At 34.4% G+C, this 20,642-nt stretch overlaps 1 protein-coding gene across 1 annotated transcript in view; it reads right to left on the bottom strand.

The window, feature by feature from the left end:
- Window positions 1–20,642, bottom strand: part of LOC118190632 (uncharacterized) — a 175,565-nt gene that overhangs the window by 49,001 nt on the left and 105,922 nt on the right. Inside the window, exons 7-8 of the mRNA XM_085818342.1 lie at window positions 6,151–6,283; window positions 2,605–2,743 (exon numbers count right to left, since the gene is read on the bottom strand). Coding sequence (XP_085674468.1) covers window positions 2,605–2,743; window positions 6,151–6,283 — 272 coding nt within the window. The remainder of the gene's footprint in view (window positions 1–2,604; window positions 2,744–6,150; window positions 6,284–20,642) is intronic.

Below are 20,642 nucleotides of genomic sequence, written 5' to 3'. Positions count from 1 at the left end.
ATAAGCTGCTGCAACCACGTCAAATGATGAATGCTGAACTCTACAAACCACAATTATTTAATCTGAATCACACACTTAAATGCCCACAATTGTTCAGACATGACAAAGTAATTCTGTTTCATGACAATGCCAAATCACATGTTGCAAACTGAGTGAAGGAAATCTTGAATGGACTTTGATGGGATGTCTTACTCCACTTGCCATATTCACCAGACACTGGCCCTCCCGATTACCGTTTATTTCGGTCCATGCAGCACGGCCTTACAGAACAACACATCTTTTAGTGATCTTGAACACTGGTTCCATGAGTGGATCACGTCAAAAGAACCTGAAGTTTTTTTATCACAGAATCCATTTGTTATTTGAAAAGTGACAAAGTTTGTAGCTGCTGATGGACACTGCTTTCAGCAAATTATCTAATTACACTATTCTATAAAAATAAACATGCATTTTCTGCCCAACAAACGGCGAAAATTAATTCAAGTATCCAATATATGAGTGATAACATGATATAAAAGAAAGAAACAAAAATAAGTTGTAGAGTCATTAGGTTATTTTGAAGAAGAAGACATGAAAAATGTGCAATGTTCTTGCCAGGACACGAACCCAGGACCTCTAAAATGCACATCTCATATGTTTTCAAACACACCATGAAAGCATGTGGAAAAGGAGGGAGAAAATACTTTATATACTCCCACTTTCAAAGGGCAAATGGGGAACAATTTGCCAAATCCTAGCAATGACAAAATATCAACCTGCTACCTTTTAGTTTGGGCATCATTTGTAAAATCTCTTTTTAAAAAAAAAGGCAGACCGGGGACATAAGAAATGTGCAATGCCCTCGCCTAGATTCGAACCTCCCGATTTACGCGTCAAGCATGCTTCCAATTACAACACGAAAGCTTGCGGGAAGGACGGAGAAATTACCTTATATAGTAAATAAAACAAAATTGAAATAATTAAAAAAACTTATAACTTTTGTATGTGTATTTTTTTAATTTTTGAAATTTCAAATAGAAGTATCCGAAAAAGCAAAAAATTAACAAAGGAACGAAGCATATAGTTGAACTCTGCAGCATCAACTACAATCAAATAGGACTAATTTTTGATCTTTTAAAACTTCAATCAAAGAACACTGGTTTATACATTACCTATGGAAGAAACGTTTTAAAAATCAGACTTTCAAAAACAAATAAAAGTATCTATCAATATGATGAAACGATAAATAAACTTCACGCATTTTTAAAAAAAGGAAATTATTATTGAAACTAAAAAGAAAATTTAATTAAGAACCAAATCTGCAGGGATGAGTACAATATTATGTACTCCTAATACGATGCAAACAGTGGAAGCAATAAATACCCATGAATAGAACTTAAAGATTGGATAAAATCATTTTAAAATTGCTATTTTAAAGTACAAATATTTTACTTTCATTTCATTTATTTAATATTTAAAATGCACTTTGGCATAACTTTATTAAGAAATTTGATCTTTTCATGTGTTTTGAATTAAAATACAAAAATATTTTTAAAATTGCAGAAATTTAAAAATGCACACTTTAAAAATTTAGAACACCCCAAGCAATGTTCTTCTTGTTCTAATTAAAATTCAATTGCATTTTCTCAATTTGATGAGCAGAAAACTTTTCACGATTCCCACATTTAAACTAATTCTTAAAATGTTAACATTTTTACTGAATACATATCATGTTATGCCAAAAAAGCAAACGTTGAAATATGAAGGGGATAATTAGATGCACATAAATGGTAAATATAATTTTTCAAAGTAATCACCCTCCTTTTTCAGTGCACTTGTCATACTGACTTATTTCTTTTGGATGCAACCGCAGACAGAAATACATTGCTGGCATCAATAAAAATCACCGTTTTTTCATAGTATTCGTAAGACGTTGAAACATGTTAAGCAAAGTTTACTCTCTGGAGCTGGGTAGAATATTATGATGTGAAATTGTGACAATAAATAAAGCAGACCTATGGCCCAAAAGTTCCAAACATTATGGAATTTTGGACCACACTGATTATCATGTGTGATATGTTTGGACTTATGAACGACATACTGACAATTTCAAAACTATACTGTAGTCAGAGAAATTATACATTCCAGATTACAGCCATAGCCCATAGCATTTTTCTAAAGAGGAATCCAACAGCTGGTGCAGACTGTATGGGAGTGCACTGTGTGTTATGTGCCAATAAGGAAGGTGATTTTGTCAAAGACATGACACTGTTCTATTATATCACCATTTTCACTATTATTCTATTAAAATCTATTTGATATCCTGATTATGAACACCCAATTTGCTATTACTTTTTGAATTACCTTCGGTGTTTTGATCTGTACTGGTAAATTTAAATGTAGCTTAGTCAATTATAGTTATAAAAACGTCAACATTTCAACTCAAAATATATCCTACAATTAACATGCAAAAGAATATGAAGACATTAAATCAGAGGTTGGATTATTAACAGCTTTATTCATTACATTCTTTACAAAATGTCTGATGTAATGCACACATTTAAAAGTACAGGCATGGTTGACAAGTTTGAAAATTAAGATATCTAATGATGATTATACACTTACAAATCACGACCAGATAATTTTTTTGAAGTGCTCGCCTGACATGTGAGAATAGATGAATCAAGTTCCAACTCTTCCTCTATATCATCCATGTCAAAGTCCACTTCTACCAAATCATCTTCATTGTCAGACTCGAAACGAACTAAAAAGAAAATAAAAAATACAGATATATATATATAAATTTGTAAGATAAAAAATATATAAATCAGCTTTATAATTTAATTTAGTAATAGCCTTCTAATTTCCCCTTTTTAATTTGGTTATTTTCTCTTTATTCTAAAAAAATTAATAACACTTTTGCATTGTATCATTACTAGATAAATCTATGCTGCAAAACTACCAAAACGTTGGCAGAAAATCATAGATTTGGGTGGTGCAGGGAATTTCTAACCAATTTGCTCATCTTCAAAAAATTGCTCATACTCTATATGGACTTCTTTGAGACAATGAACTGGCATCAGTACAGAAACTTCAAATATTTCATTAATATCCTCCCAAGATTCAAATTTCTCACAATTTACATTAATTGAAAATTAATTTGCTTATGCAACTTTTTCCGTTTTGTCATTTACTTAGCATATATCAAAACAGTTCTTTATAATCTTAAAACATTGTTTCACTATGTTTTCTAAAGCTGTATTAGAAGGACCTATATTTAGAAGACAAAGACATCAAGTAAGGTATTAAATTTTGTTTATTCATTTACATCTATATTTACCACACAATAAAAGGTTATGTTCATCCTGGATGAAAATAGCTTTCACAGCTATATGGATCTGGTACTTGTTGGAAGAAATATAACACAACTTTGTCTCGTTTTTGTGACACATCTACATTGTGAGCTATGCAATTCTCAGAAGTAGGATATCATTCACTTCAATATAACCTTTCAGAATCCATTTATTAAAAGCTGTTTACATTATCCAAAAAATTAGCTTCTAGCTTGCTAATTTTATTTGCCTCTAGCTTTGTCACTTCAATTTGTGTATCAAGAGAACAAAAAAATCTTGAACATGCATGGAAGCAAAATCTATGAAGCAAGAAAGTAAGGAGTAAAATATCTGTCGATGACAGAAGAATAAAAGATCTGCATCTAGAAAGCATAATTTCATCTGAGATCCTTACATGAGAAATGGATGTAAATAGCATTACTACTTGATTAAAAATGATAAGGTCAGCAAGAATTGATTTAAAAGATAAACATTATTTGAAATAACAAAATCAATGGCAGCAGAATGAAAATTTCTGAATTCAATTTTGATTCAGAAGCAGATCAATGGAAGCAAGCAATCTAAAGCATGGTGTTAATTTTTGAGCTTATAAAAACAATGTTGTTGCTAATTCTTCTTTAACGACCTTAAATAAAATCCTATTTTACCCTGAGTGATATGACCACTTTTATCCAATCAGAGACTTTTTGTTATTTGGCATACAATATGTGACAAAAAAAAAAAAAAAAAAAAGTGTAGCTTGAAAACAGAATAGAGTTGGCAACAACTGTTTTGGTGACGTCATACAACACACCTCCTCCATCCATGCGGCCAGTTTCGACTTAACTGACCCCACCAGTGGAGTATACTGCATTACTGAGTGAACATGTGCAACTGCATTCTGCTGGAAAAATGTCTAATGCAAAAACTGAACAGAGAATCAACATTAACTTTCTTGTGAAACTTAAGACATCAGTCACAGAGGAAACATTTCAAATGTTGACCAAGGCTTATGGAAATGAAACTTTGTCTCATCCACGTGTGTTTGAATGGCATAAGCAGTTTTCAGGGGGAAGGGATAGTGTAGAAGATGATGAACGTGCTCACCCAGCACGTTCATCATGATTGAATGGGTTCCCCGAGGTCAGACTGTTAATCAATACTACTACATTGAAGTACTAAAAGACTTCGTAAAAAAGTTAGGAAAAAAAAAAAAGGCCACAGTTGTGGAGTGATGGATGGCTGTTACACCAGGACAACGCCCCTACTTGTCAAGCAGTTCCTGACCAGCAAAAACATTATCTTGATGGAGTATCCTCCTTATTCACCTGATTTGGCTCTATGCAACATTTTTTATTTCCTAAAGTTAAATCTTACTTAAACGGAACCCATTTTACCTCAGCTGAAGAGGTTCAGGCAAAAACTGAGAATCTTCTGAAGGGCCTTCCAAAAACCTTGTTCCAGAACTGTTACCAGCAATGGCAACACCAAATGCGGAAGTGTGTGAATGTTGAAGGGAACTACTTTGGAGGTGATAATGTCACGGAAAACTGATTCTGTAGGTACAAAGATTTATTGGACTCTCTTTTGTGTGTGTGTGACACACCTTGTACATCACCTTATTATTTAGAAAATTTTATTTTTTATAATTATTTTCTTTAATTATCTAAATATTTTAATGATGGTTAAAATAATTAATTGTACAAATTTAGGAAATAAATGTTGTTTAAATATACTTCTTTTAACAGATCCAAAAAGGTATGATACTCAGAGGGTTAAGATACAGCCCTTAGTCTTTTGTCATCAGCAGTTTATTTTCTTTTTTCCAGGCTCAGTTCTTTGCGATGGCAAAAATAAAATTTCTGCACTAGTGATTTAATCACCATAACTCGTATTGTTCTTATATGCTTATCTATTCAGGACAGAAAAAACCAGCCTCTTCTTCTACAACAATTAATTGTTTTCTTGGGTTCTTTATTATCTAAAAATATAAATAGGTGCTAAAAATAACATCAAATCATGCCGTAACTACGTATGTCTGATCCTGAACAATGAATGAGGATTGTTAAAATCTGAAAATCTAAATGATTTCTTCATACAATCACGAATGAATGAAACAAATGAGTACTATCTTTTCAGCACTACAGATATTTGAATCCTGTTTTTTAATAGGTTTCTCTATCAAATATTCAATAAAGATATAAAGATTTGCAATGAATCAATATAGCACTTCTACAAGCATGCACCCAAATTTGAGAAACAAAAATTTCTGGAAATGTTCATCATTATAGTCATCATAGTACATATATTTGTTAGAAAATCCCCATTTTGTACTGTAAATATCAAATTTTACAGACTTCCTTATCAATGAACTGTCTTTCTAGCCTTCCAGTTAGATGCTAAGACTCATGTTAGAAAAAGGGGAAAAAAGAAAGAAAAGAAAAGGGGGAAAATGCTTTTCTTTCCAATCTTTCATGCAAATGAAAGACTGGAAAGTAATCAGGTTCATATACAGAAGGTAGTGATAAATTGCTTACATATATTAATGAATATTATTCTTACAGTCAAAAATTTCATTAAAGGATCATTAATGACATGAACTATTATGAGAAATCAAGATCAAATGCCAAAAATTTCAATGATAGCAAAATTATCAAAGAATGACTACATAGTAGGTAAATTACATGAAGATATATAATCACAGAAGCAGGAGGCATGAAGATGGAAGAAGCATAATGATAACATATAAAATCACTATAAAGAAAGAATTCCCTACCTACTCACAAAAGCATGCAATTATATGAAAATTATCTTCCTTAATTTAACATATAAAACTAACCATCATCACTTAAACCAAAGAATGTTTTTCCATCTACATTATCTTCAAACAGCATCCTCTTTCGAAGAAATGCTTCAGCTTTCTGAGCAGATGTGATTAAAGAGTCATAAAGGGGTAAAGTCCGTGCTTCAGCCTGAAAAGATGAAATTTTAAGTTTTTAAAGGTCTAGTTACTGATAACAAAAAAATAAGCAAAAAGTGAAAACAAATTACCATATCAAAAAAAATTTCAAAATTAAATCCCCATACAACAATCAATAATTCAAAATTTAATTTATTAAGAAAGTAAAAGATATTGAAATTAATACCACTATTTCAATATAATAACTCAGCAGCAGATTATTAAAAAAAAAAAAAGGAAACAACAAAACATATTCTTTTCGAAGTAAGCACAGAATAACTATATTATGTCAACGAATACACTTAAGATATTAAGTTATGCATTTAAAGACCACTGAATTAGGAATACCTGGCTGCCCTTTTGGAAATGATATCAGCTACCACATGGTAAGGCATGTATACCTGAAATCCTCATTGCAGTAAATGGCAACATTCATCTTTGCTCTGCAATATGCATATGTGCTCACCATAGCACGAGGATAAAAACTTGAAATTTTTTGTTAAGATTTACTACTTACTTCTCACTTTTTTTGCCTCTCAGTGGCCAGTGTCTGGCATTGGCTGGTGTGTATCAACGCTTAATTACATAGCCTTCTGTGAGGATTTTTTTTTAAATGTTAATTAAAATTGGTTTTGAAACATTTAATTGAAGTTTTTATTTTTTAGGCATTTCTAATGACCTTTTTGTGGAGTCTAATGTCGATAAAACATTGCCATACATAGATTAAGTGCACAGAAGAGTTCCAGAGGTACGGCCTGCCAAACTTCTTGACAGAAAATAATGAAGGAGTATAAGTGACAAGGTCCAGATCTATACAGTATAGGTGCTTGGTACATCAAAGCACACAGAGATGTAGTCACCATATCCATTACTACAGCAGAATCACATATCTACCTCACTAGCACCTATGCGTCACCTATCGAAGGCCTCGATAGCACCCTGCAAGAAATAAAGATGACTCTCCACAATAGCAAAGCAACTCATGTGATCAATGGTGATTTTAATGCACAGAACAGCCTATAGGGTTATCCACGTACCACCCCAAGAGGAACAGAAATGGAGGACTTTAACAATCTGATCCTGCACAACGAACCTGAGGACTTACCCACTTTCACCACAATCAATGGAAGAAGATGGCTCGATTTGACTCTCAGTACACACCATCTAACTCACAAAATCCAGAATAGGAAAATCAGCGAAGACGATTCTTTCTCCGACCACAAATACATCGCCTTTGAAATTGCCCAGAAAATAGAAAACATACAGACGAAATGCTTTCGAATTAGCAGCAACGCAGAGAAAAAGTTTATCAAACTATTAAGTCCAAAAGTTCAACCCATTCTACAAACTATCACCCAGACAAAATCCAAAGAAGATGTCAATATATATGCAATACACTTCACACGACTTATTAAATAATGCTGCTATGCATCCTTCAAACTAAAGTCAGCCACCAATGAAACAAAAGCTAACTGGTGGACCAAAGAACTGTATGCAGATCGCCAAAAGACCAGAGCGCTAAGAAAAAGATTAAAGTCCCGCACTAACCACGAAAATCGCACAGCAGCATGGGCTGAATACAACAGGCAAAGGGCAATTTATAAGAAGAAAATCACAGAAGCTAAACTCAAATCTTGGACCTTCTTTTGCACCAACAACCAGAATACTTACGGAGCACTCTATAAAATTGCCACTTCAAAGATTTTTAAGCTGACACAGATACAACCACAAATAGCATACATACATACATACATACAACAATGCCAACGTTACGACAGAAGCCTTAAACAACATCCTAGACCATGTTTTCCCACAAGACAACACCCCAGAGCAACGAGAATTAAGAACCTCCATTAATTCACCAAACACCTCAGATGACAGACAATTTACAAAGAAAGAATTACTACAGCTCATCAAAACACTCAACAATGCGAAGGCACCTGGCCCAGATGGGATTTCAAATCAAGTCTTGAAGATAATCTGTAAAGTCAGCCCAGAAATACTCCTAAATCTTTACAATAAATGCCTGAAATACAACTGCTTCCCGGACTCCTTCAAGCAAGGGCAAATCATCCTGTTTTCAAAGAAAAACAAAAAACCAGAGAACCCTCGCTCATACCGACCAATAAATCTACTACCAGCCATGGGAAAGCTCCTTGAACGACTTCTGGTCAATCGACTAAAATACCATATATATAAAGACAATAGAATAAGTACCAACCAATATGGATTTAAACCCAAAAGCGTAAGCACTCACACAATAGATATAGCAAACTCCCAAATACAAGCAAACAAAAGCAATCAAATGCACTTGGCTATCCTGCAAGTCTTGACCTGCAAAACGCATTCGATTCTCTCTGGTGGCCAGCTGTCAAGCAGGCCCTCAGGGAGATGCAGTGCCCAAGAAACCTGTACCTAACGATTACGGACTATCTCAAGAACAGACACAGCATAGTAATCTATGACAATACCATAATTGGCAGAAAACAAACTAAAGGATGTCCTCAAGGGTCATGTATGAGCATGGATCTCTGGAACATCACCTTTAATAATATTATTGATCATCAGTGGCCAAATAACACAAGGATTGTAGCCTTCGCCGACGATGTTACCTTCATAATCCAAGGATCTACACGAAGACAACTAGAGGCAAACTGCAACACCACCCTTAATATATTCAACAACCTTTGTCATAGAATAAACTCCAAATATCACACATAAAATCGCACACACTTATAATATACAAGCCAGGACAAACAATAATTAGGAACCCCAGCTACGAATTGGATACAATAAAATAAAATGTGTGAAGACCATTAAGTACTTAGGACTCACCATAGACCAGAAATTCAATTGGATATCACATCTCCAGGAAAAGAAGCTAACCACCACCAAATTCGCAAAAGCATTAAGGGCGATGAAAGGATATTTATTCCTGGGGCCTTAATCATCGCATTATGAAAATTCTATTAAAGACAGTAGTCAATAAAATAATTACCTATGGAGCTGCTATCTGGGCCTTTCCCATGACAGCGAGAAAAATTCGGACTCTTAACTCAATTCAAAGACCTTTCTTGATCAATATTACCCGATCATTCTCAGCAACCTCAACCAATGCACTGCAAACAATAGCCGGGGTAACCCCACTACCAATTCAAACAGAAATCAATGCACTGTCCACAATGATCCTACAACTCAAAACTTCCACGTACAACAGCATAATTTTCAATCCACAAGACTATGAAGAAAAGCCACTGAAATATAACAGACATCCCGCTCTGGGTCTTCACAATCTCCATTGCAACCTCGACAAGCCACCTACATGGATGGCTCAAAGATCGAAAATAAGGTAAGAAGCATAAAAACAAAACAGGCCTCCACTACGAATGGCAAGGTTACTTTCGAACGCAAAACAGCATATATCAAGCAGAGCTCATAGTCATACTAAACAGCATCATGCAACTTAGTGACTTAAATACAGATACCATCCATGTAATCATCCATGTCAGTCTTCCATACGTGCCATCAAACAACAGCACACAAATTTTTCTATAGCTCTGCAAATTCAAGACATTATAAGCACAAGTAAAAAGAAATTTGTCTTGTCATGGACCAGAGGGCACAACGCCTGTGAAGGATATGAAAGGGTCGATTTTATAGCAAAACAGGCAGCTCTAGAACAAACAGGATCTCAAATTCATATCCCATGGCCTAACTCACCATTAAAGTACAAACTAAAACAAATGGCAAATGAAAAGTGGCAACGTCAATGGGAACAAGGGTCACTAGGACGATGTACATTCAAACTACTACCCAAGGCTGATGAAAATACCACAATTTCAACCTACTTCCTAACCCAGTACATCTCGGGTCACGATCCCTTCCCCAAGTATTTTTATGATCGCAACATGGCTACATCGTATAGATGCATATGCGGGGAAAGTGGAGACCCTGAACATTACATGTTTCAGTGTCCGCTAACGTCAGCCCATTGCATTTGCCATCCCACTGATACTTGAATAGAATTTAGAAGATTCATCATTAAGCACCGTAAAGTCTTCCAAAACATAAAAAATATTATTGATTTTCTACACCGTCAAGGATTGGACCTGTGTCATCCATAGCTTACAACCCAAAATAATTCTCTAAGTTCATAAAATGCAACAATAAGAATATCCACTCTCACTCTCATATTATATACAAGAGTGCCTTTAGAAAACACGCTTGATTATCTCCATTTATTCAACCGTGACTTTTCTCATACTACTCAAACTACGAACTACTTCATACTGTGCAATGTGTGACAGATACACCAGTACTACGTACTCAACACTATGTATCATGAAATGAATTCATAAACTGTATGCTGAACTATGAACTGCACTATGAATGAACTTCTAAACTGTAAACCGTGTAACAAAAAAAGCAAACGAACTACATACCATAAACACTGCCCCCAGCTCAACAAAGCTCCAAACCGAAACACAAAAGAAATATGTATATACATCTGTAAATAACTTATCATAATTATTGTATTTATCCATCCAACTGCAAAGTACCCGTGTAAAGTATATCTTAGACAATACAATCTTAGACAATATGCAATGTAAATTATGCACCATTAACATCTAACTGTATATTATGAAAGCTGCAATGTAAACAAATTCCCGAGCATGATGTTAGCGAGCCCGGTCAGGGTACACTTCCATAGATGGTTAGTGCAGTGGGGCGATACCAATTTTGCCCATGGTGATATTTTACTGCCCCTGTACTTCTTTCTGTCTGTCTATCTGCCAGAGGTCCCAAATACTGTGAAGAGTATCTCATGGACTAGTACCATCTTCCTAGCTTATCAGCATGATGCAGTGGAAATAAAAAAGATTAATCTCTCCATGCCATTAACTTTTAATCATTGTGGTCCAAGCAAAACAGTGAGTGTATTAACATGCAGTGAGAGATGGTATTCTGACGGTCTTCATCAGTTGAAGTCGGTATGATGAAGTGGAAATTGCAGAATTCATCTATTGGCTACAGACTGAACTCTCCATGCAGTTGGGTTATGACTTAAAGTAAAACTGGGTGTCACTGGCTGCATATAATATGGTTGGTCCTTCGAAGATCATGACCATTCAAGCTCCTTGCAGCTTGCTCAATAACCCCTAACCACGGCTATCCATTAACTCTTATCATACTCTTGATAAAGCGGACCAAGATAGCTCATTCTTGAACTATTTCTGAAATTCAATGATTCATACATCAAGCATGTAATATTAACCATCATGTTGCATCAAACAGTCTATATATCCTCATATCGGTCGTGGACACTTAGCCAACAGGACACTTAACTGACATGGGCATTTAGCAGACACGGACACTTAGCCGACAGAACATTTAGCTGATACGGACACTTAGCCGACAGGTGATTTAGCCGATATGGACACTTAACCGACAAGACACTTAGCCGACAGGACATTTGGCTACAGAACACTTAACTGTCAATGCATTTAGTCAACAGGACACTAAGCCGACAGTGACATTTAGCTAACAGGTACCCAATAATTATTCAAACTTACTATCAATTACAAATAATCTTCATAAGTTCAATATTTAAGTTATTTTTTCCACTATCAGTAAAATTCATTTTTCGATTCATAACTTCTTATCTTTTGATTCTCATATGTTCTTTTAACTATTTTGTTAATTTAGCATTGTTTGATATTTATCGTGCCATCTGGTGTATATTGGCAAAATTGAAAAAGCACTGAAATTTCTCGTCAGGGAGTATGAATTAAATTTCGAAAGGAAAAAAGGTTTTTATTAGCTAAGTATGGAGATCACTTAATTACATTTTAATATGATCTTAAAAAATTACCTGTAGAGCTCCTTCATTTAATCAACTGGATTCTTTTGAATACTTTCACACCATTAATAATTTTTCTTGTTTACTTAATGATATTAATTTCCCAATCTCGCTTCTCTAAATGCTTTCAAATCTCTAAAGCTTTACGTTTCATTACTATTTTACTCATCACATCATGTTACATTCTTTCACTTAAAAATTCATTTGGCACCTCCCACTAACGAAATTTCCCTTCCCTGTCATAAAAAATCTGAATAATGTTATAAAAAATTATTGTTATTCTTGAATTATACTTTTTTATATAAACATATATTGGTGAGGGTTAGTTTAGAAAATATACTTTATTTTGTTATTAAAAACAATTAAAAAAGAGAATTTTTAAGACAAGCAAAGGCATAAATTATTTGTGACTTCTATAATTTGCAGTTCATGCCAGCATAACATAACATAACAATAGGGCGCTTCCTTCTTATGAAAAGAAGGAAAGGAGTTTAGGCAAAATTGCCCATTACTCTTCCGCTATTTGATCATTTAAGTTAAGGGATTTAAATGGTAACTCCCGTAAAAGGTAAATAATAAATAGATAAGATCTCAAACTGACACCAAATCTATAGTATCAGCAAAAGATCCCATCTCTAAGTTCAAGGTGTCGGCTGGATCGTAAAAACTTCCCTATTGGATGGAAAACCGATTCAATCCCTCCCAAACCACCAAATGCAATTCTTGACCAAACAAGAGTGCGATGGAGAGTCAAATAAATAAATAAATAAGGAGGGCAGAGGTGCATTCTCAAGCCAAATGGCCAGGTAGTGTATAAAGATTTGATATCATTATATTCCAAAACACAGCTATGAGAGGGAAATCCTCATGCCAGCATTCTTGAGATAGAAATTCTGTAACCTTTTATTGACCACGTCTCTCGCTTAAAATACTTACTTAGGTTAATGTTTACAACACTAAATTGGTGCATAATGTTTAATTTATAAGTAAAATATTCTTTAAGATTTTGTTTTATTCATAACTGAAGCTGCAGAAGGAGAGGGCCACAAACCAAGTCTGCAGCCATCTAATAGAAGTAGGTTTGGTTTATGTAATTACAGCAAAGCCAAAGGGCTATCTGGTCAAAGGGACGGATGCCATCGTGGAGGACTTTCTAATGAAAACTGGTTCGTATACATGTTACACATGGAGAAAACCACGAAAACACCCATGCAGCCTGTCTGTTCACGGGATTCGAAATTTGGACCGAAAAGCCAGGGTTCATGACTTTAAAGCTCGGCCTCTGCTGAGACTAACAAAAATAGGGTGACCGTTTTACTAAATATATAATGAGTCTCTTCCAATGAAAATTGCCTTTTTAGGCTAGAACTTTATAAATGCATTTAGAAAAATGGGCACCAAAAATTTTCCCATTACCATGTAGCTAAACCGAAAACGAGAAAGAGAAGGAATGAAATAGAAAAAAAAAAAAAAAATAATAATGAAAAATGAAATGAAAATTTATACATTTTAAACAGATATTGCAAAAAGTTATATTTTATAAGAACAACATTAATATACGATATTACATTGAAAATTACACATAACGACTTTCAAAATATAGTACATAATATTATGTATTTACATGACTGATCTAGTTAAATTCAGCATCGATAGATGGTACTCCATTATGCTACATGTTCGTTGCATAATGGAGTACCATCTATCTTTGCTGATCGATGCATCTATCGATTCAGGATGTGATGTTTTGCACCGCTTACTTGGTTTAAGGCCCCCTCCTTCTGCAGCTTCAGTTATGAAAAAAACAAAACCTTAAAGAATATGTTACTTCTAAATTAAACATTATGCACCAATTTAGTGCTGTAAACATTACCCTAAGTAAGTATTTTAAGCAAGAGGTGTTCGCACCTTATGTAAATTTTGATTTTGTTATCTGCAAGAGGGTGCCTGCGAGCGGTGAACTATATTGTATGAACTTGTCTTCTCACAGCCAAGAAATGTAATAACGAACGTCTGTGTCTACTTTCCATCCACTATACATAGTCCGTCGTGAGCGAGCGCAATATTTTGGATGATGTGTCAAGACATTTTCAACGTTCTGAAATAGAAGGGCATTTCGCGCAAGGAAAACGGATTATTTTGGTCTGGATTGTGCAAATAGCAGCCAGAATATGGAGTCTATTTTAAAGCAAAAGTGAATCATTAAGGGTAAGTTGACTCGTTTAATTTCACAAGTAAACAGTTTACAAAATGAAGAAAATTCTTCTTCTGTCATTGAAGTGTACGAAAATGGCATTGGTGCATATTGAGTGTTGAAGTGAACAGTTTAAACGATAACATTCTTGGTACTTGCTCTGACGCAGAGTTTAATAAGTATGAAATAAAAATGCATGAACTGTTTTCTAAATTGGATTTATTAAAAATTACTTTAAAGGAAGAATGAAGAAAACTTAGTAATTCATGCAAAGATATAATGAATGGCTTGAAACTTCCTCGCGTAGAACTGCCAGTGTTTACTTCTAATTACATTGATTGGATATCATTTAGTGATTTATTTCTTGCCAGTGTTGGAAATAATAGTACATTAAGTGACAGTCAAAAATTGCAATATCTTACAACTTTCTGTGAAAGGTGAAGCTGCTGTTTTGCTCCAATCAGTTCAAATTTCAAACGCGAATTATGGAAAGCACTTACTGAACGTTATGAAAACGAAATAGAAATAATAAATGCAACGTTAAATAAATTAATTTCACAGCCTGTTCTAAAACATGAATCAGCTTCAGGTTTGTGGAGATTAACTGATACAACACAACAGTGTACTGATACATTAAAAATCCTTATATAGCCAGTAGAGCATTGGGATACTATGATTATTTTTCTGTTAAATGGAAAACTTGATCATGAAACACAAAGAGTGGACGCTGGAGCATGCAAACAAAAAAATTTCGGCTTTCGCTGAATTCAAACTCTTTGTTTTAAACAGAGCAAGTGTTATTGATTCTTTGGCGAAGTGTCAGAGGGAGATGACGGGTTTGCCTTCTGAAACTAAAATTTGCAGTTCAGGTAGTAGATACGCTTTTTCGTCCCGACTTGTGGCTAATGTGAGCGTTCATTGTAATTCTCATTCTCAGTTATTCAAATGCGATAGCTTTTTAGAACTCCCTATTAAAGATAAATGGAATATTATTAAAAGGAATAAATTATGTGCTAATTGTTTGAAAGATAGTAAAACACATCCCATTTTTATATGTCGTGCAAGCAAGTGTAAATCTTGTTCAAAGCCACATAATACAGTGTTATGTTCGAAAAATTCAAATGATGAAAAATGTCATACACCCACGGAACTTCTGCTATTAGTAGCAATAACGCCACGGTGCCTGTCACGCAAGCAGTTTTGTTGCCTACTGCGGTTGTTTATGTTAAAGATATTAATGGCGATTTACAAAAATGCAAGATACTAGTTCATTCAGGTAGACAGGGCTCGCTTATTCGGGAGCACTGTGTAAATTTATTGCAGCTAAAGCGTACTAGTGCAAAAGTATGTGTGAATGGCCTGAGCTCGCAAAAAATTGGAAAGGTTTTAGGTTCAGTTTAATTACAAGTAACATCTCCATTTTATAATGTATTAATGAGTCTTATTATAATCTCTTAATGAGTAACTGAACACAAGCATTTCAGTTAATGCAGTAATTATACCCAAGATCACATGTGACCTTCCTCAATATCAAGTTGATAGGTCTGTTTTGACAGCTTTTAAACACAGATACAAATTGCTTCAAGCTTGGTCCAATAGATACTCTTTTAGATGCAGATGTGTTTGGCGAGATAATGCTTCATGGACGTTAACTGTTCCGGGTCATTCGTTATAACAGCCTTGGAATTAATATTCAGCTGGGTCATTATCGGCAAGACTAAATGTGTATCACAAACAATTATATCTAATCATGCTAGTTGTACCAATGTTCAGTTTCAGCTTGAAAATTTTTGGAAATTAGAAGAAATTTCAGAAATAAGGCCTTACACAGAGGAAGAAATTGAGTGTGAAAATAATTTCAAGTGGAATTTTTATCGTAACTCAACAGGTAGATTTGTTGTTAAGTTTCCATTTCGTAGATCTAGCAGTGCACTTGGGTCATCTAAGGATGTTGCTATACATCATTTACAACACACTGAACGTCAATTTATTATGAATAAATCTCTTTCTAGTCAATATCACAAATTTATGGAGGACTGTCAACAACTTGGTCATATGGAATTGATTCCAGAAAATGAAATTGATTTTCCAGCTAATTCTAGTTTTTAACTTTCGCACCATTCAGTCCCGGATAAAAATGGTGATAAATTTCGAGTGGTATTTGATGGTTCTGTAAAATCTTCCAGCGGTATTTCTCTTAATGAGTAATTGATGGTTGGTCCACAGATACAAACTGATCTGACGACATTAATTATTCGTTTCAGAATTCACAAAATAGCTATAACAGCAGACATAGAGAAAATGTACAGACAAATTATACTACAAGATGCAGACTTTCAAAGAACAGTCTGGCGTGATTACCTTATAAATCAATTCAGGATTTTCGATTAACTAGCATCAGCACCATACCTTGCGGTAAAATGTTTACAGCAGTTAGCAATAGAAGCAATTAATTTTCCTTTGGCTTCCAAGACATGCCTTAGGGACTTCCCCGTTCATGATTTGACGTCCGGAGCCAGTTCAGTTACTGAAGCTATAGAATTACAAATGCAATTGAATCAGATGTTGTTACGTGCAGGATTTTTTTAAAAGAAAATGGGCTTCTAACAGCAAAGAAGTCTTGAATTCAATTACTCCAGATTTGTGCTTATCAAATGTTTCTTTAAACATAGAGTATGATGATACTGTAAAAACGTTAGGTATCCTGTGGTGTCAATTCATCATATCTTGAGGTCTTAACCAAACGAACAATACTTTCAATAATCGCAAAGACCTTTGACTCTCTTGGATGGTTGGCACCGATCACGGTTAGGTATAAATTGATCATGCAAAGATTGTGGAAACATCAGTTGCAGTGGGATGAAAAGGTTCCTCCAGATATTGCATATGAATGGAAACAATATACAGAAGATATGTCATTTATTAAAAGTATCAAAGTTTCACGATTCTTGTTGGTTGAATCAGATAGCCAGTTTCAATTGCACGGGTTTTGTGACACCTCAGAGAAGGCGTACGCCGCTGCAATTTATTATCGTTCTGTGTTAGATACTGGACAAATCAATGTTCAGTTGGTAATAGCCAAGACAAGAGATGCACCACTAAACACCATATCACTTCTCCAATTGGAACTTTGTGGAGCATTCCTATTGACTAAATTGATGGACTTCACCTGTAAAGCTTTACCTGTAAAGCTTTGAATACTCCTATATCACAAGCTTATTTTCATACTGATTCCACTATTGTATTAGCCTGGATAGGATCTTGTGCAAGCCGATGGAAGACCTTCGTCGCCAACAGAGTAGCAAAAATCCAGACTTTATCTTCTCCTGTCCAATGGCATCATGTCAGTGGAAATACTAATCCTGTTGGTCTTGCAACTCGTGGTGTGTCATCATCAGCACTGGTTATTTCGTTGTGGCTACGTGGTCCAGTTTTATTGTATGATTTATTTCCTTTTCAGCCAGCATTATCTGCACCACTACTGAATGATTCTGTGCCTAAGCAAACGTGCTTTACAGTCAACAACTGCAGCCAGTCACTTGAGAGACCCTCATGATTTATTTTATAAATATTCTTCTCTCACCAAATTTAAACGTGTTATAACATTATGCCTGAGGTTTGTAAATAACTAGAAATTCAGAAGATCAGGTAAATGGATTTTTAAAAAACTAGTGAATTAACTACAGCTATGCATGTGTTAATTAAATTAATGCAATATGTTGAATTTAAGGATGAAATTAACACTTTAAGCAGAAATTGATCATTATTATGTAAAAGCAAAATTTTATCTTTAAACCCATTTTTAGATAATTCAGGTATTCTCAGTGTGAGTGGTTGCTTGCGACATGCAAACCTTGCATATGGCTTTAAGCATCCCATTTTGCTGCTAAAGAAGCACATTTTAACTCATCTCATTATTAGACATTACCATGAAATAATTTTGCATGCAGGTCTGCAACTCATGCAATCTTGCATTCAAGAACATTATTAGATCATAAATGATGGAGCTGTTATCAGAGATTTAGTTAGAAAATGTACAAAGTGTTGCAAAATTAGAGAATCTGTCACTAATCAATTGATGAGCAATTTGCCTTCTAGTTGTATTTCCCCTGCTCCTGCGTTTTTGCGCTGTGGAGTGGGTTATGCAGGTCCTTTTCAAATTAAAGCAAATAAGGGTCGAGGCTCTAGGTCATTCAAGGCATATATAGCTCTATTTGTTTGTCTTACGACAAGAGCTATTCACTTAGAATTAGTAACTGATCTTTCAGCAGACGCTTTTATTGCAGCTCTTCAGAGGTTCATTTCCCGTAGGGGCAAAAGCAGTGATATATATATGATATATATATCACTGCTTATGATATATATATCAATCAATATATATATATCAAAAGATATATATATTGATTGCAGTTCCAATTTTGTTACAGCAAAATGCAAACTCATGGAATTTAAAAGGCTTGCTAGATCTGCAACTTATAACCAAAATGTTAGTAGATATTTGGTTGATAATGGCATCTAAATGTTCCAGGTGCCCCACATATGAGTGAACTCTGGGAAGCTGGCATAAAATCAACAAAATACCATTTAAAATGAGTAGTTGGCGATGTGAGATTGACATATGATGAATTTGAAGCATTTTGCACACAAATAGAAGTTTGTCTTAACTCGTGACCTTTAACAAGTTTATCTAATGACCCAAATGACTTATCAGAATTAACGCTCGGTCATTTTCTTATTGGTAGATCATTAAAAATCATTCCTGAACCAAATTACATTGAAGTTTCCCATCTCACTAGATGGCAACATACTCAAAAAATGGTTCAACAATTTTGGAAGTGTTGGCACAAAGAATATCTTTTGGAAGTGTCGATTACAACAAAGACCAAAATGGGTTTTTTCACTAAAAATCTTCAAGTTAATGATCTATGTCTCATAAAGGAGGATAACTTACCTCCAACTAAATGGAAAATGGGTAGAATTACTCAGTTACATCTTGGTCTTGATAATATCGTTAGAGTTGCAACTATTAAGACTTCACATGGCATGGTCAAAAGATATATTACAAAACTGTGTCCATTACCAATTTGAGTCTTAATTCATATATTATAAATTAAGTTTTATATCATGATTTTAATATTGCATTATGTTTTTTGAGGATGCTGAATTTTTAACCACTGAATGTTGAAATAGTATTTTCAAGGTGGGCGGCATGTTCGTGCCTTAAGTAAATTTTTATTTTGTTATCTGCAAGAGGGCGCCTGCGAGCGCCGAACCATATCTATTGTACGAACTTGTTCTTCTCACGGCCAATAAACGCAATAATGAATGTCCGTGTCTACTTTTAATCCACTATACAAGAGGCGTGGTCAATAAAATGTTACAGAATATCTATCGCAAGAATGGTAGTATGAACAGCAAATTATAGAAGTCACAAAAAATTTATACCCTTGCTTGTCTTAAAAATTCATTTTTTTAAAATTTGTTCTTAATAACAAAATAAAATATATTTGCTAAACTAACCCTTACCACCGTATGTTTCTATAAAAAAGTATAATTCAAGAATAACAATAATTTTTATTGCATTATTCAGATTTTTCATGACAGGGAAAGGAAATTTCATTAGTGGGAGAAGCCAAATACTTTTCTAAGGGAAAGAATGTAACATGATGTGATGAGTAAAATAGTAATGAAATGTAAAGGTATTAGAAATTTGAAGGCATTTGGAAGAGCGAGATTGGAAAATTAATGTCATTAAGTAAACAAGAAGAATTATTAATGATGTGAAAGTGTTCAAAAGAACCCAGTTGATTAAACGAAGAAGCTTAATTAGCTTAGTTGTTTAAATGAAGATCATGTTCCGGTGCACCGGAACAGAACAACTCAACCTGACTCTTTCGCTTTTGGAACTATGCCAAAGAACATTCTTAATTCAGTTGAATAGTCAGACTCAGACGAACGCATACGCAAGGCAGCTGGAATGCTGTCTATTCTTCACTATTTTTGTTCTGTTCTCGTATTTTAAGTTTTATATGTCATTTTCTTGTTTATACTTGTATTGTGCAATTGTTTAATAATAGTTTTGTGTTTAAAACGAGGATGTGTATCGAGTTCATTAACTTTACATCGCAACATAATATTTTGGAGGCACCGGCGAGATTAAACGAGTTTTGATTTCGGTTTCGTCAGCACTGCAACGCTGCATTCGGTACAGTAATGGATACTACTGGATACTTTTAGCTTCGAACTTCATTTAAAGACCAAGCAAGATAAGCATTTTTTTTCTTTTTTTACAAGTTTGACTTTGGTTTTCCTCATTGC

The sequence above is a fragment of the Stegodyphus dumicola genome, chromosome 6 (genome assembly GCF_044657685.1).
Source record: "Stegodyphus dumicola isolate Sdum_Otavi_A_Nest chromosome 6, ASM4465768v1".
NCBI lineage: Eukaryota > Metazoa > Arthropoda > Arachnida > Araneae > Eresidae > Stegodyphus > Stegodyphus dumicola.
The sequence above is the reverse complement of the archived record's forward strand: the minus strand, read 5'-3'. Positions and strand labels throughout refer to the sequence as shown.